Genomic DNA, 16,068 nt, shown 5'->3' on the forward strand with positions numbered 1-16,068 from the left:
TATGAATATCAACTATTCTAGAGTTTTTACATGATTGAAATAATGTGATAGAACTTGCACCAACCAAATTTTAGTACAGTTTTAATTCAAATAGAATATTGATCAATTTTCATACTTTAAACATTAATTGCATCAATACCATTGATCTTGAAGTGACTACAAAAGCTATATGCATGGCCTATTCCTCCCGATAAAACCAATTAAAATAGATAAATAAAAAGTAACAGTACAATAATGAAATAGAATCAAGAAAATTTTGTCAGAAAGCTAGCAAAAATGAATCTGTCATACTTTTACAAAATTACTTCGAAGAAGTTACTACTCTCCATTTGTACACAATGTACACTCACAAAATATCTGCAGTTAGAGAGTTTAAAAGTTGGACAAATGTTGAACTTGGTCAAATTTTCATTAAACATGTTAATCTTTCATTCAGTCAAGTGTATCCATATGAACTCTGTTTCTTCTTAATAACAAAGATCCCTTGGTCTTCCTTTGTTCTTGTTTTTATTCATTCTGTTTAATCCCTGATTTATATTCTTAATTCATTCTTCTAACATCTCTCTTTTATCATATGTTGTTTGTCTTGGCTTTCTGTTGTAAATTTCCAGCAACCACAATATTTTATGCCTTTTGCTATTGCCTTGTCAACAATGTACATTGCATCATGCATGGTTGATTACAGAAGTATCTAGAAGAGAAATAGGAAAACCAGGTATAAGGTTGGCTAGAAAAGTCAACTGCAAAAAGAAACAGAGAAAGTTGAGACTATGGAGTATCAACATATTTTGAAATTAGATATTGCAAAATAAAACTAATTAAAACAATGAAATTTTGGGAAAAATGACTTAAATCTATTTTTTACTTTCTTTCTGCTTAAAATTTCTTTTTTATTAGTTATAGTATTCTTGTCTTTACACATGAATTAGTCAGTAACTTAGTATAGCATTGCATATCAGTTATAGTACCAAGGGAAAATATTTCATACAATTCTGCATACTAAATACAAATACAATAAATAGGGTCTCACATATGTAACATAATGGTTAAAAAGTTTACCTTTATTTCTTTGTATATTGATCACCTCTGCATCTTGCTGACTAATCTAAATATGCTTTACTGGGGGAGATATTATTTGCTGTTTTTAGATTTTAAACACCTCTAGAGCTAGATTTTCATTTGTTATTGCATGAATTTTCTCAATTAATCAAAGCTTTTCAACTCATTATGTTACTTATGTGAGACCATATAGCATATGAGATTTAAAGTAAAATAAAATAGTGGAAAAAAGTGAATTTTAGTAAATAATTGATGCAGAAAAATTGGCAGGCACTGTATAGGTTTATATAATATGTAGTTTAACCTGTCATGCTGTGCATACTGAGAAACTGACTAATTATTGTGGGGATGTAAAAGGAGTAGAGCTGAAGAAAATAGAAAAAGAAACAAATAATAAATTAAAATGAGCCTGTTTTCACTTTTCCATTTTAAATTTGTGTTTATAATTTCATATAGGCATAATCTGTATAGCATGTGTGTGTGTGAGCGAGAGAGAGAGAGAGAGAGAGAGGGAGAGAGGGAGAGATGTGCAGCATCATCAACAGCTACATGACAATACAGGTCCTTGTTCTGATTCTATTCCTGAGATATTAAAATGATAGTAGATGAAAGATGGCAATAGAGATAGTTCAGAGGGAGAGAGAGAGAGAGAGAGAGAGAGAGAGAGAGAGAGAGAGAGAAAGAGAGAGAGAGAGAGCACAGTAAAGTGAATTGTATTGAACGAGGGTGGTCTTATGCAGTTTCCTGTGTATAGGTTCACTAAAGGACAAGTGAGCAGAGTGATGAGGTAAGTGCAATCAACACAGGTGGTTGGGAGATGAAAGATGTGGTGGTGGGGTTATGAATGCTAAAGAGGGAGGCAAGAAGAGGGGAGTAAGCTATAGGTAGATAGGAGAGGGTGTCAAAAATCTAAGATGAGGGAAATGCAAATGCAGCCCTGACAAATACTGCAGCCTCTAATTACTACCCTTGAGTCAGAGTGCATGTTGTTATGGGTGGACAGGTCTTCAGCACTGCATAACATCAATCAGTATGGTCCTTTGTGAGACGCAACATTTTCAGCTCATGCTTTACCACCTAGTCCCATGTCTTCCTCAGTCTCTCTCTCTTTCATGATTTCACTAATTTGGAGTGCACAACACTTCGTTATGCGGTAATTGTTCTCCATATGCATCACATGCTCCAGCATTTTCTTTTGTACACAATATCTGATTCTTTGCATACACAGTTTTTCTCTCAGTTCTTTTGTATTCTGGCAAAATTAACATTATGCATCTATTCAAGCATCATTTCTTTATAGCATTTGAATATTTCCCACATTCAAAATCCATATCTTATTATCATAGTTCCAGTACAAATACCAAATAATCTACCTTTCACTCTGAGGGCAAAGGTCTATATTTCTACCAGAGGTGGTAGCTCCCTGAACATTCTCCAATCTGTTCTTATCTTGACTACTATATTTTTGGAACAACCACCTCCCTTGTTAATTATGCCAACTAGGTAACATAAGCCATTGATTACTTCTAGTAGGCTATTCAGGAATTTAAGAGAGTTTACCTCTTGTGTGCTCTTTGTGCATATTGCACTAAGAAGAGTCTAAGAGCACACAGTATCTACCACATACAAAGTTTGTGAGTCCATAGTTTATACTGGATTAAGCATACAGGGTTTATACTTACACTTTTCTGCATATTGAGCAAAGCTGTTTCCCCGATGACACCATGATATTGTCTTCTTTCCTACTTACAAATACCTTAGTCTTTGCTAAGTTGATCCTAAGTCCTCTTTCTGCTAGGTTTCACTATAGTGGAATTTCTTCTCTACTTCTACTATAGATTCGGCTATAAAAACTAGATCACCCACCTATTGAAATTCCCATAGACAGTCTCTGTGATCACCTGTAGGACTATAATAAATTTGAAAGGGATGAGAACTGAACCTTAATTAGCTTCTATTTTTAAGCTAAATTATTTGCTGAGTTCATCGTTGGCTTTTACTGCATGATTGACTGCACCTTTGGACATAGCTTGAAATCTTTACAAACCATGTGTCTACCTAATTTCCTTAGCACCCAGCAAATTACAGAGTGTGGCACTCTGTCAGAGACCTACTCCAAGTCAATGAATGTTAGGTATAGTGGTTTATTTTTAATCAAATGTTACTAGGAAAATTGCATCTGTTGCCACTTTGCAGGCATGAAACCAGATTGCATTTCATCTGAACTAATTCTGTTTTTGATCAGCTGTGCCTTGACTCTCTCTTTAACTTTTGTAACCTGATCGAACAATTTAGAGCCTCTATAATTTTCCATCTGAAAAGCATTTCCCATGCCCTTGTATCTATTTACAATGACACTGCTTTGTCAGTCATAGGATATGACATCTTCCTGTATTACCTGATTAATTATTCAGATAACTATCATGTATCACAACTTGCCAGATATTCTGAGTGTCACAGTGACTAACCTTGATGGGCCAGCAGTTTTGTCTACTTTCATATCCTTAATAACTTTATCTACCCAAAGTACTTGAAATCACTGACCACTTTGAGCTGTATGCCACAATGAAAACAAATTGGCAGGTAACTTTCATTTTCATTGATAGTTATGTATACAGTCTCAAGAAACAAACTGACTTTAGTTGCAGCATTCTCAAAGGGCTAACAAGTTTTTCACATCACACTGTTGATGAATTGTGAGTGCAAGGTCATAAGCATTGTCAGGATCAAAGAGATACAGGTTCTGCTGTTGTCTTCATTTCTTCTCCTTGATGGAAGCCATTTGTCAAGGATGGGGATGAAGGCTTTGCTTAAGGATGCAATCCACTACAATCACAAAGAGAAAAGTAACTCTCATGTCTCCCTGAAGGATTCCTATGTTATTGGACATTCTTTAGTTGAATCATTTGTGTTCTGCACAAAGCTTAGTGGGTTCCCATACCGATGGTGATGGCTTTGACAATCTCATCTAGAATATTGTAGTAATATGGCCTTTCTGTATCAATTACTTTAGAGAAAGTCACAAATGTGATTGATGCCTTTTGCTTGAAGATTCTTGGTACTTCTATAGCTTTTCTAAAGGAAAGGACCTGTGGTAATGTTGATTTGTTTTTGCAGGAGCTGTTTTGGTTCTGTTGAAGATAAGACTAGTACTGGGGAAAATTCTATTAAGGAGTATTAAATTGTAGATTTTGGTGGGTTAGAGAGGAGATTATAATTCTGTTGCAGTTCTGAAGACTCCTTTCTTTAGAAGTGGAATAATTAAAGACTTCAAGAAAGCCTTTAGTGTTTTTTTTATAGATCTTGTTACAAAAGTCCAACAGGTATTTGTGAATGAGAGGATTCTTTCAGATAATGGCTTGGATCTTATCTGGACTTGATATTTTGTTGTTTCATTGATTTTTAGTATTTAAAAAGCCAGGGCATGTATATAGAAAATTTTTTTTCTATGAAGCTGAAACCTGAACTATAAAGAAGGAGTTTCAAGAGTGCATTGATGGTATATATATATATATATATATATATATATATATATATATATATATATATATATATATATCAAACTTCTCATGTCATGAACACAAGTCCAAAGAGGAGATTTATATTGCATTCCACTCATCTATTATTACTATTACTGAATGCAGAGCAGGCTTTGCTGACTGACTATTGCTGTTGTGCTGAACAACAGACTATATCAGATGTTATATTTTGGAGACTTCTGCACTCTAATAGAGGATGGGGACCATTTAGTCACACAAAACATGCAACTGAGGATCCACCAAAGCTAACAGTGGTGGTAGTGGTAGGGACAGAGGTTTCTGGTGCAGCATTGTGAGATATATCTCAATTGTGTTCGCTTGAAGAGAGAGAGAGAGAGAGAGAGAGAGAGAGAGAGAGAGAGAGAGAGAGTGTGTGTGTGTGTGTGTGTGTGTGTGTGAAACTTGATAAGCCATGTCTTTCATTTGTCATAATGTTAGTAGGTCTGTAATAGGTAATAAGGCAATCATTTGACAACCACAATGTCAATGATTGTTTTATGTCTTCAGCTCTGATGTCTCTTACCATAACTACATGCCATTGTTTCTATGATAATATAACAAAATATTTCTTTTACTGTTCAACTTGTTATTCATTGTCCTTTTCACCTCTTTTTGACATTTTATTTCTCTAAAATATTCTTTTGTGTGTACTTGAGCTATATTTAACAATATTATCTTTGTGCAATTTAGATATTGAATAGTTCAAGAAGTGTCTATACAAAGCTGCATTGTTCTGTGAAATATTCCATGCCACTAATGTATCCATATCACTAATGTACTGTTTCATTCATTCTGGGAGAAAATACCTGAGCTATAAGAATGATATTTACTTCTTTATAAAGTCTATCATTGTGTGAGACTGTAGCAGAAACTATTAAATATGTCTATCTGTTTTGTCATATAAATGTCTTCTTGAAACAAATGATGTTAGAATTATATGTTTTGAGGACACACTTAGCTATTTGTTGACTACAATACGACCAAACCAGCAAAATTTTGATATCTTTAGTGAAAGGCAAAAAAATAACGAGACAAATTTGTATTTTGAAAACTGGTGAAATTCAAAGACATTCATGAAATGTGATTAAAATGGAGATGCAAAGTATTATCAAAATAGGAAATCTGAGAGAAAATCACTCTTCTTCCTAATTTTTTTTTATCTCTTTATTGAATTGGTGCAGGAATACCTGCTGCTTTTATTGTCTATTCTAACTGAACAACAGTTTTTTGTTAACTTAGTAACTGGAAATTACCAAATTATTTTTATTGCTTTGGAGTATATATGATATGGCTGTGTGAATCTATTCAAAGAGAGTTTGAAAGTTTTCACTGTGTATTTCATGAGTAGCTCTATGTATATATTATCTTGAAATACGTCTGTATTTTAAAGTTGTCGAATGAGACTAGTTTGTAATGTCTGCATTGCAGGATTTTTCTGAGGTCTGTATTTTAGAATCACTCCATATCTGGTTTAAAGTGTCTAGGTTGCCTGTGAATGGTACCTTTTAGAAAAAAGTTAAGGAGAAATAAAATAAAGAAGAACAGATTATTGTACAGAAGAATGAAAATGAGAAACATAATGCTGAGACATACCTGAGTTGATAGAATGGTGAATTAAAAGTGTACCATTGAGAGATGCAGTAATGGAGTGATGGAGTAATGGAGTGATGGAGTAATGGAGTGATCTGGCATCAAGTTTCCAGTCAAAAAGATGAGAGTCAGCTGGAGCCCATAAATGAACAACTGAGTAAAAGGATATACCAGATGCATTTAAAGATTTTCTTGTTGCAACAAGATAACTTTTGCCAAGGTTCTCAAAAACAAAATACTACAGGTATGTAAAATAGAAGGGAAAATTTCAGTCTATTTTATGAATGGAAATAACAGTAACAAGCATTTAATAGAGAGAGAGAGACTCCAGGTGATAAAATGTGCAATGTCCAGGTGATAAAAGTGCAATGTCCAGGTGATACCATTTGTTTCCAGCTTTGAGAAACTAGAATTTTCTGTTTGTCTGTCTCTTTTTTTTTTGGTGGGGTGGGTGGGGTAGGTATAACATCCAGTTTGACACCAACTCCTGGACCATGCAGGTTTTTTTTGTAGAGTTCCCTCTGTTGTAAGTTTTTGGATTAGGCTCCAAGTAGGATGTTATTGGAGTTTAATAACTCCTACTACACTATCCTAGATGCCAAAAACTAAAACTAACCCCAGTGAATAAACCTCTCATCTCTTTTCTAACATTTGTGAACTCTAACCAATTCAGCTCCCACTTACAAGCACCTCTTACAAGCACATAAACCACATATCCTATTCTTCACAAATTTCTCAGCCATCATCTATTGCCCATCTGCACTCACTCAGGTTATATGCACTTTACTTTTCACACTCACTGGTGGTGTCTGTGTCTGTGTAAATTCCATTCTTTTTGTCACTAACATGTTTCATCTAGATATCCTTAATAAAAATGTCTGGCTATTCTGGCTCAAAGCTTCCTTCCCCGACTCTTCTGAATACATCTGCTTCCTCTGCTGCTCTTTGAACTCCTCCAAATACTTCTAATCTTACCTGCAAGTGCAATGTCTACCAATCCATCACCATTCTCTGCCCCTATTGGATCATTTGACTACTGCCTTATTATGACTACCCACCATACATGCAATAAAAACTACACAATGCCTTGCCTCTTTCCCTCACCCAGTGCTTGGAGCTCCTCTATTTCCAAGTTAACCACCTTCAGCATCACATGTGACTTCACTCTTGAAACACCTGACCAGGTGACTGAAACTATTCTCCTAGAATGTACTTCCACATACTGCACAGAACAAAACTCATGGCCCAAAGTTCCCAGAATGCTTCACTCATACCTGTGCTACAGCACTTCATGACTCAGAATGATTGTACAAAATCACTCGTCCGCCCAAGCTAAATGGTTCTTACTCAGCACCATGACTCTTGCACAACCACCATCCAAACCACAAAGAACTCCTTGCACAGTACAAGAGCATTCCTGCTCCCTTCCCGAACAGGAGTAGACTGTTTTGGTCCTTTGTCTAAAAAGACCCAATCATAATAATTTCCCAATCATAATAGTTCTGTATGAAGAATTGTCTTACAGGGATAGCCTTCACTCATGCTGCACAATTTGCCCAGGTTGCTTAGTTCCACATTGCACAAGTACTATCATTCATATACACATATTAAGTGGAAAAAAAACTCTAGTCAATTCAAACCAACAAGTAGTGGATGTTAAACAATGATGATGATGATGATGATGATGATGATACCCATATATAATATGTCCTGACTGAACTCTTCAATCTGTCTCTCTCTCTCTCTGTCTCTCTCTCTCTCTGTCTCTCTCTCTCTCTGTCTCTCTCTCTCTCTGTCTCTCTCTCTCTCTGTCTCTCTCTCTCTCTGTCTCTCTCTCTCTCTGTCTCTCTCTGTCTCTCTCTCTCTCTCTCTCTCTCTCTCTCTCTGTCTCTCTCTCTGTCTCTCTCTGTCTCTGTCGCTGTCTCTGTTTCTCTGTCTGTTTCTGTCTCTGTCTCTGTCTCTGTCTCTCTCTCTCTCTCGCTCTCTGTCTCTCTCTCTCTCTCTCTGTCTCTCTCTCTCTATCTCTGTCTGTCTGTCTGTCTCTCTCTCTCTCTCTCTCTCTCTCTCTCTCTCTCTCTCTCTCTCTCTCTCTCTCTCTCTGTTTATCTATCTACCTATCTATCTATCCTGATTTTTCAAAACATGTTACAGAGTAACCTATTCTGACCCTTCTGACTCTGCTAACTATCATCCTTCCTCTTCAAAACCAGGACTCTATAATTGAGCCCATACGAGACCCATAAAGGATTATTGCTCCCATATCTAATATGGTGTTAATAATGTTTTCAAATTTTGGTACAAGGTCAGAATTTTTTAGGAATGTTGATTAAATTGATCCAAGTGTTCAACTGGTACTTATTTTACGAACCCCAAAAGAATGGACAACAAAGTCAACCTTAGTGGAACCTGGGCTGAAAATGTAAACTGGAAGAAATGCCTTGAAGCATTATGTCCATAATGCTAACAATTCTGCCTGCTTACCACCTTTTTCTTCAAACTAACAATAATCCTTTCTGCTATTGACACAAGGCCTGAAATTTGGGGGGAAAAGGTTAGTCAATTTTATTGACCTAAAAGGATGAAAGGCAATGATAATAAAAAAAACAAATGTATGTTTAAAATTGAATATATTTTATCACTTAGTCAAGAGGTCATGTGGTTCACATGACTCTTTATGAGAACTTTCATAGGAAAAACAACAAAAAGAGAAGAAAATATTGTCATGTCAGAGACTTGGCTCAGACACGTGCAACAGAGTGATTAAGAAGCATCCTGTCTGATGCTCTACCAATTCCTCTAGTCTGTCAATTCCTCTAGTCTGTTTCCCTACTGTACTACCCTGTTTATAGATCCTGAGATGATGAAAAGCAAAGTTGATGTTGGAATATTCAGTGAAAATGCAAAATAAATATTATTTTCATTTGAGATGTTCAGATATTTAAAATATAATTACTTTCTTTTATATTTACATGGTGAAATATTTCTAGAAAAAAAAAATGAACAAAAAGAAATCTAGAAAAAGAAATATTCTTGTACTCTTTGAATTTTTTTCTATATTTCAGAAATATTTGTTATTTTTCTGGTCTTCTGTTTCTAACAATTCATTTGAAGTATTGTGTATTATTCTTTATAGTATGTTGTTTTGAATAATGAATTGTCTATTTATTAAACATGACATTTTTTCTCTTTCTGTACAGGCATCACACAGGAGAGGCAAGGTATAAGATATTTATGTTTATTTTAACCTTGTGTTGTAGTCCTCTCACTCCACATAACATTTTACTGACTAAATATTTTTACCTTTCATTCCTTCAATTCTGTTGTCCTACATTAACTTAACTATGTGTGTGTATATATATATATAACATACTGGTTGTGAGAAGTTTTTCAATTGATTTGTGTACATAGGCATCATCATTGTCATCACTGCTGCCATTGCCACCACATCCTCTGCCATAGATATGCATACCATTGTTGTTGTCAGTATTGACATTGGTGGCATCAATGCTTGTATGCCTTCATTCGCTACACAATATAGATCTGTGCATCTGGATGTGTATTTCATCCATAACACCTGCCATTTACAAATTTCCCTTCAATACTTCTTTCCTAATGGAAGTAAGACCACCCAGTGTGTGAGTTTGTCCAGATGTTTTAAAGTGTGTTCTTCATCTGTACAGCTGTGTGTGATCTTGGCTACTTGGAATAAGACATAGAGTAATTTGTTTAAGAGACATAAGCTTCCCCAAACCTTTACTTCTAGGTATTCCCTTGGATATCAGTAACTGTAGTTGCACTTTTCAACATGCTTTAACAAGGGATGTGCCAGCTGACAGGGTAACCTCAGATTCCTGTCCTACTTGGCAGGAGTCCTCTGCAGGCAAACGCTGTCCTCTTGAATTTTCTAAAACAAATAGTATGATATTATGCAAGTGAAGCAGTGTAACAAGTTACTGTGTTATTCTCAGACCAAGGGCCTGATCAGAATGTTTACAACAGAGTTGACTTCTTAAAGGTTTTCAGTTTTCTGACAGAGATATTCAACTAAGTAACCTTTTAAGGTAGGAATAGAATTCTATTGCTTTCCTCTAAAAACAAGAAACAAAATATATGTTATCATAGTACAAAGATCAGAAGATTGGTTTTACAGAACTTGGCATCCCCTCTGCAATCTTGAGTCCTGAGTTGACTAAATATTGAAGTGGGTTGCCTCACTTTGTTTGCAATTATAGAAACTAAGTATCACCTAGCAGGGTTTTTTACATAGTCTATAGATTTTTAAAAGATATCTAAGTGTAGGAATTCTGTGAAAGAGAGAGGGAGGAAGAGAGAGAGAGAGAGAGAGAGAGAGAGAGAGAGAGAGAGAGAGAGAGAGAGAGAATAAAGAAGTATAAAGACAAAATATAAGGAAAAGGAGTATTGGTAAAATTAGGTATAGTGAGCAGGTGGTGAAATATATATATGTATGTATGTATGTATGTATATGTGTGTGGAGGCACAATGGCCCAGAGGTTAGGGCAGCGGACTCGCAGTCGGAGGATCACGGTTTCGATTCCCAGACCGGGTGTTGTGTGTGTTTATTGAGCGAAAACACCTAAAAGCTCCACGAGGCTCCAGCAGGGAGTGGTGGCAACCCCTGTTATACTCTTTCATATCAACTTTCTCTTACTCTTTCTTCCTGTTTCTTGAGTAACGCTGCAATGGACTGGTGTCCCGTCCAGCTGGGGGGAACACATACGCCATAGAAACCAGGAAACCGGGCCCATGAGCCTGGCTAGGCTTTAAATGGGTGCAAGAAATATATATATATATATATATATATATATATATATATATAATATATACACACACACACACACACACGTGCGAGGTCTGATCAATAAGTATCCGGACTGTTGTCATAGTAATGAATCTAAAGCACGCAGAGTAAAGCCACTTGGCAAAATTGACCTTGACGTCTGCTGTGCATGTGCACTAAGTTTTAACATACTAGCTCATTTCCACTGTTTACAGCAGTGCTTGGAAGTGACGTGTGTAGTGTGTGATCATCACATTGACCATGATAGAGAAAATTGTCATGGTGATACCTGCTCAGAGGCCAGAAAGTGTATGGAGAAGGTGCATGAGCCACACACAAGTGTACGAGTGGTTCAGATGTCTCCAAGATGGCTGATAGTGACGAACGTCCTGGGAGACCTGCAACCAGCAGAACTGAAAAAAACATTGCAGATATGCATGCAGCTGCAAGGGAAAATCATTGAACCACCATCTGTGAGTTATCAGATGATGTGCAAATTAGTTACAGTTCAGTTCAGTCCATTATCACTGACGATTTGGGTATGAGGTGGGTGTCTGCCAAGTTTGTGCCAAAACTGCTTTCAGCTGACCAAAGAGACACTCAGGTTTCTGTTGCACAAAATCTCTTTGATTGTGTCAAGAACAATGAAAACTTTTTGAAAACTTTGCATAGGCCTCTGAGCAGGTATCACCAAACTTTTGGCAATATTTGATGCAGATTCTCTGCTCAACTTTCTCTGTCATGGTCAAGGCAATGAACACATGCTACATATGTTACTTCCAAGCACTGCTGTAAACAGCAGAAGTCAGCTAGTATGTTAAAACTTAGTGCACATGCACAGCAGAGTTCATGGTCAATCTGTGCGAAGCGGCTGCACTCTGCATGCTTTAGCTTCATTATTATGACAACAGTTCGGATACTTATCGATCAGACCGCATACATATGTGTGTGTGTGTGTGTATGTACAAAGAGAGAAAGGGAGAGAGTGTGTATCTTGGGAAGGAGATTTTATCCTATAAGGAGCACATACAAAAGTTTTGTTTCACTTATTATTATTATTATTATTGTTATAAAGATGGCAGAATTGTTAGCATATCAGGCAAAATTCTTAGCAGTATTTCATCCATTGTTCTGAGTTCAAATTCTGCCAAGTTTCAAATTTGCCTTTAATCCTTTCAGGGTCAATAAAACAAGTACCAGTTGAGTATGGGTCAATTTAAACAACTCACCCGCTGCTCTGAAATTGCTGGCCTTGTGCCAAAATTTGAAACTGTTATTATTATTATTACACTATTATTTAACTAGTTAACTAATTGACTAGTAGATTGCTTGATTAATCATTGAATGAATCAAGGCACCCTTCATGACCTCATCAATGACACACCCTCATTACTCCAAATCTGTCTTATTGTCTCCCAGCTTTTATTATTTTTAGAGATGTGTGAGAGAGAGAGAGAGAGAGAGAGAGTGAGTGCGTGAGTGTGAGTGCATGCGTCCATATGTGAATGAATGTTTGGTGCATGTGGGGTGTATGTGTATTTGTTTATACCCTCTCCTCTCTTTCTGACATCTCTTCTACAAACATACCAGGCTACCAGCAACTAAAACAAAATCATTCAGCCTGTGCATACCATAGAAGATAAATTCGTGATTTATCTCTACTTCCAGAGAAAGGAAGCAATCAACTGGTGACATAGGAGGAGAAATAATCTCAAGAATCAAGAATTCTCCAAATTCAGAATGCCATTAAAGAAAAAAATGTTCGATTGTCTGAAGTCAAACAAACGGCTGTGGACATGTGTTTCTGCCTCAGTAGACATCACTAGCACAGCAGTTGTCCTACCTTGTCTCCAGCAAACAAGATATTTAGACATACAAAAAAGAGTAGAGCAGATTTATAGCCTTGGTAATCTGCATAGTATAAAATAATATGAGCCGAGAGAAATATTACATAGCAAGCAGTGGTTATATATTTGAACAACAAGAATGAATAAAGATGTGTGTGTGCACGTGCACACATGTGCGCCCATCTGCATGTGAATGTGATCATCATTTTTAACATCTTTCCCTCCAGCCAAGAGTTGAATAGTTTGACAAGATCCAAAAGATTAGAGGACCACATCTTGCTCAAACGTCTTAATTTAGGTGTGGTTTCCATGACTGGATGCCCTTTATAATACCAAACACGTGACAGAGTGTACTGGAATTTCATGGTACCAGCACTTGAGAAATTGTCATGGCCCTTGGCAGACTGAAGAGCCCTCTCAACACTGCAATGTCCCTTCTCATTTTGTCAACCCCTATACAGAGAGAAGTGAGTGCTTATTGCATGGCATCAGTGCAAGTGAGTTCAGTTTGTAACATGCAAGACTTTAGTCTTGCACAATTGAAAGGGGGGATTGTGATCCCCCACAACTGAAAGGGAGGATTGTAGAGAGAGATGACTCTAAGCAATATTTTTTTTTTCATACAGTAAGATGGTGAGCTGGCAAAATCGTTAGCATGCTGCACAAAATGCTTACAACACTTCATTCATCTTCACATTGTGAGTTCAAATGCTGCTGAGGTTGACATTGCCTTTCATCCTTTTACAGTCGATAAAATAAGTGCCAGTTGAGCACTGAGTCGATGTAAGCAACTTATGCCCTCTTCTCAATATTGTTGGTCTTATGCCAAAATTTGAAACCAATATTTTTTCATACAAGTTAAAGAATAAGTGGAAGGAACAGATTTATGGTTGCGGGGAGAGTAATAGAGGAAACATATTGCAAAGTAAGTAATGGAAGGGCCAGGGGAAAAGAGAAAAGAAAAAGTAGTAGCAGGGGATAATATGAGAGAGAGAAAGAGAGAGGTAAGGACGATGGTGTGGATTAGATAAAAGGAACCAGGGATTTACCAGTGATATAAAGACAAAGATGGACTGGTGGGGTGGGTAGAGAGTTGTGTGGAAGACAGAGAGGTATAAAGGTGTTGAGGAGTTGCAGAAGTTATGGAGAGAGAGTCATAGGGAAGGGAATGAGAGAAGGTTGATGAGAGTCAGACGGAAGGCTGTTGTCTTGCACACCATCTCATCATCAAGTGTGAAGTTATGGGAAGAGGGTGAAAGAAAGAGAGATGGCAATGAATGAATACAGCAAGAATTGTGAGAAAAAGAGAGGAGATGGTAGTAGTGAATGAATGAAATCAGAGCATCTCAGCCACCATCACAACCTATCAAAGCGTTCTCTCTGCCATGCTTGCACAGATGTGCGGATTTTTTCCACTGATTGTCACATTCCCTTTTGTAAGGTTCAGCATCTTGAGATTGGTTTTCATCATTTGTCTCTTTCCTTCTTAGGTCTTCCTCTTCCACAGGTACCATACTCTTTGAGTGTTTGGCATGTGTTTATGCAGCTGTCATCATTCATCCAATACACTCATTTTTCTTTGCATACTTATCTGATTCCTCTTATACACATCTTTTCACAATGGTCATATGTATTCCATCATTTATGCACATTAAAATTACACATCTACTGAAGAGGCTTGCTTCATTTTTTTGTCCTTTGCAATTCCTTACATTCATGGTTCATGTTTCACTACCTTCTAACATTGCACTTTGTAGACAAGCAGCATACCCTGTGCCTTCACTCTGAGGAAAAGGTCCTTAATAGCCAGCTTTCTATACTTTTCCTGACTCTTTCTTTCTCTAGCTTCTATGCTTTCAGAGTACCTAACCCCTCCCTCCACTAATTGGGCCACCTAAATAACAGAAACTATTGACTACTTTGAGGAAGCAGTTGAAAAAACCTATTTTCTGAATGCTCTTTACGTTTACTGCTCCTTAGCACTGGCCAAATATGAAAGCTATCTTTGCTTTGCTATTAGTCTGTCTGTGTATCCTTTGCACCTTTTGTGCTCTTCTGCATAAATGGCACAACTATTTCCTGAATGGTAGCAGAGTCCTGTCTTCTTTTCTACTTAGCATAACTTTAATCTTGGCTAAATCTATTATAACTATTATTTTTATCATTGTTATTTTTTTTCTTTTCTTGAGTTATTTATGTCATGTCTCAGCTCCTACTCACAGCACTTTTCTCAGCACATCTGCTGTTCTGAATATTGCTGCCAACTGTGTACTTCCTATGAAATTTGGTATTTTTGTTTTTTTCTTTCATGCTAGAATATTGCACTTTTTGAGATGGTCCCAAGTGTACCAATCACAATAGGTATCACATTCATTTACAAGGCTCTATAGATTTGTTTCACTTCCAATGCTAGGTTTTGGTACTTCCCAACTCTCTTATCATCTGTCTTCACAATAGTATGGTCTGCAATTATAACTATGTTAATGAAGGTCTAATCTTTGGACTTCTTCCATAGAAGAGTGATATCTGGTCGGTTATGTTGCAGCTTCTTACCTGTGTATATTGGCATATCCCATGTAAGCTTCCTCAGATTATTCTCTGCTACTAGAATAAGTTGATACTTTTACCACTTGTGGAGACATTCTATCCCATATTCCTGCCTAATTCCTGAGGTATTTGCTATGCGACTTTGTCATGGTGTTTTTGCATTCCTTTTGGGCCAGTTTTGAATATTCACTAATTAGATGTCCCAGATTTTTCACATAATCTACACAATGGTGTTTCTGCTGTCTTATCAATGCTGTACTTGATTGAGTTGGTTCGTAAAGCTTGTTCTTAAGCAGCAAGGATCAATCCTTCTCTCTCCTTCTTAATGATCTCCAACATTCTTCATCAGCTTCATCTAATGTTTGTTGGAAAAACTCTCCATGTAGGTCTATCTGTTTCCAGTTAATGATGTTTTTTTTCTTCATTGGTCCTCATTTTCTACTCTTGGAGGATCTCATCATCATCCTCCATTACTGATCACCTTCTCATTCATTGCAGCCTGCAACATTCTTTCATCACTATCTCTATGAGAGGCATGCAAGGACTTGATCTCCTTCATAACATTATCCTCTGTTTCAGCCAGTCCTCTTCCACCTTCCTTCCTAGGTGGGTAAAGCCTTGCTATGTTACTTCTAGTATGAAGGCAGCCATGCATGGCCATTTTCTTCCTTGTTTTTCTGTCTATATT

The 16,068-nt window shown here is 36.8% G+C and overlaps 1 protein-coding gene across 15 annotated transcripts in view; it reads left to right on the forward strand.

Annotated features, from left to right (window-relative positions):
• The window catches only part of LOC106867760 (3',5'-cyclic-AMP phosphodiesterase 4C), a 702,494-nt gene that overhangs the window by 497,182 nt on the left and 189,244 nt on the right, over nt 1-16,068 (forward strand). For 8 of the 15 annotated variants that reach the window (XM_014912735.3, XM_089365944.1, XM_014912734.3 and 5 more), the window contains one exon: nt 9,386-9,406. The exons of the other annotated variants lie outside the window; for them this stretch is intronic. In XM_014912735.3, the coding sequence (XP_014768221.1) occupies nt 9,386-9,406 (21 nt within the window). The remainder of the gene's footprint in view (nt 1-9,385; nt 9,407-16,068) is intronic. 15 annotated transcript variants of the gene reach the window in all.

Source organism: Octopus bimaculoides, chromosome 18, assembly GCF_046866305.1.
Source record: "Octopus bimaculoides isolate indiv1 chromosome 18, ASM4686630v1, whole genome shotgun sequence".
Classification (NCBI taxonomy): domain Eukaryota; kingdom Metazoa; phylum Mollusca; class Cephalopoda; order Octopoda; family Octopodidae; genus Octopus; species Octopus bimaculoides.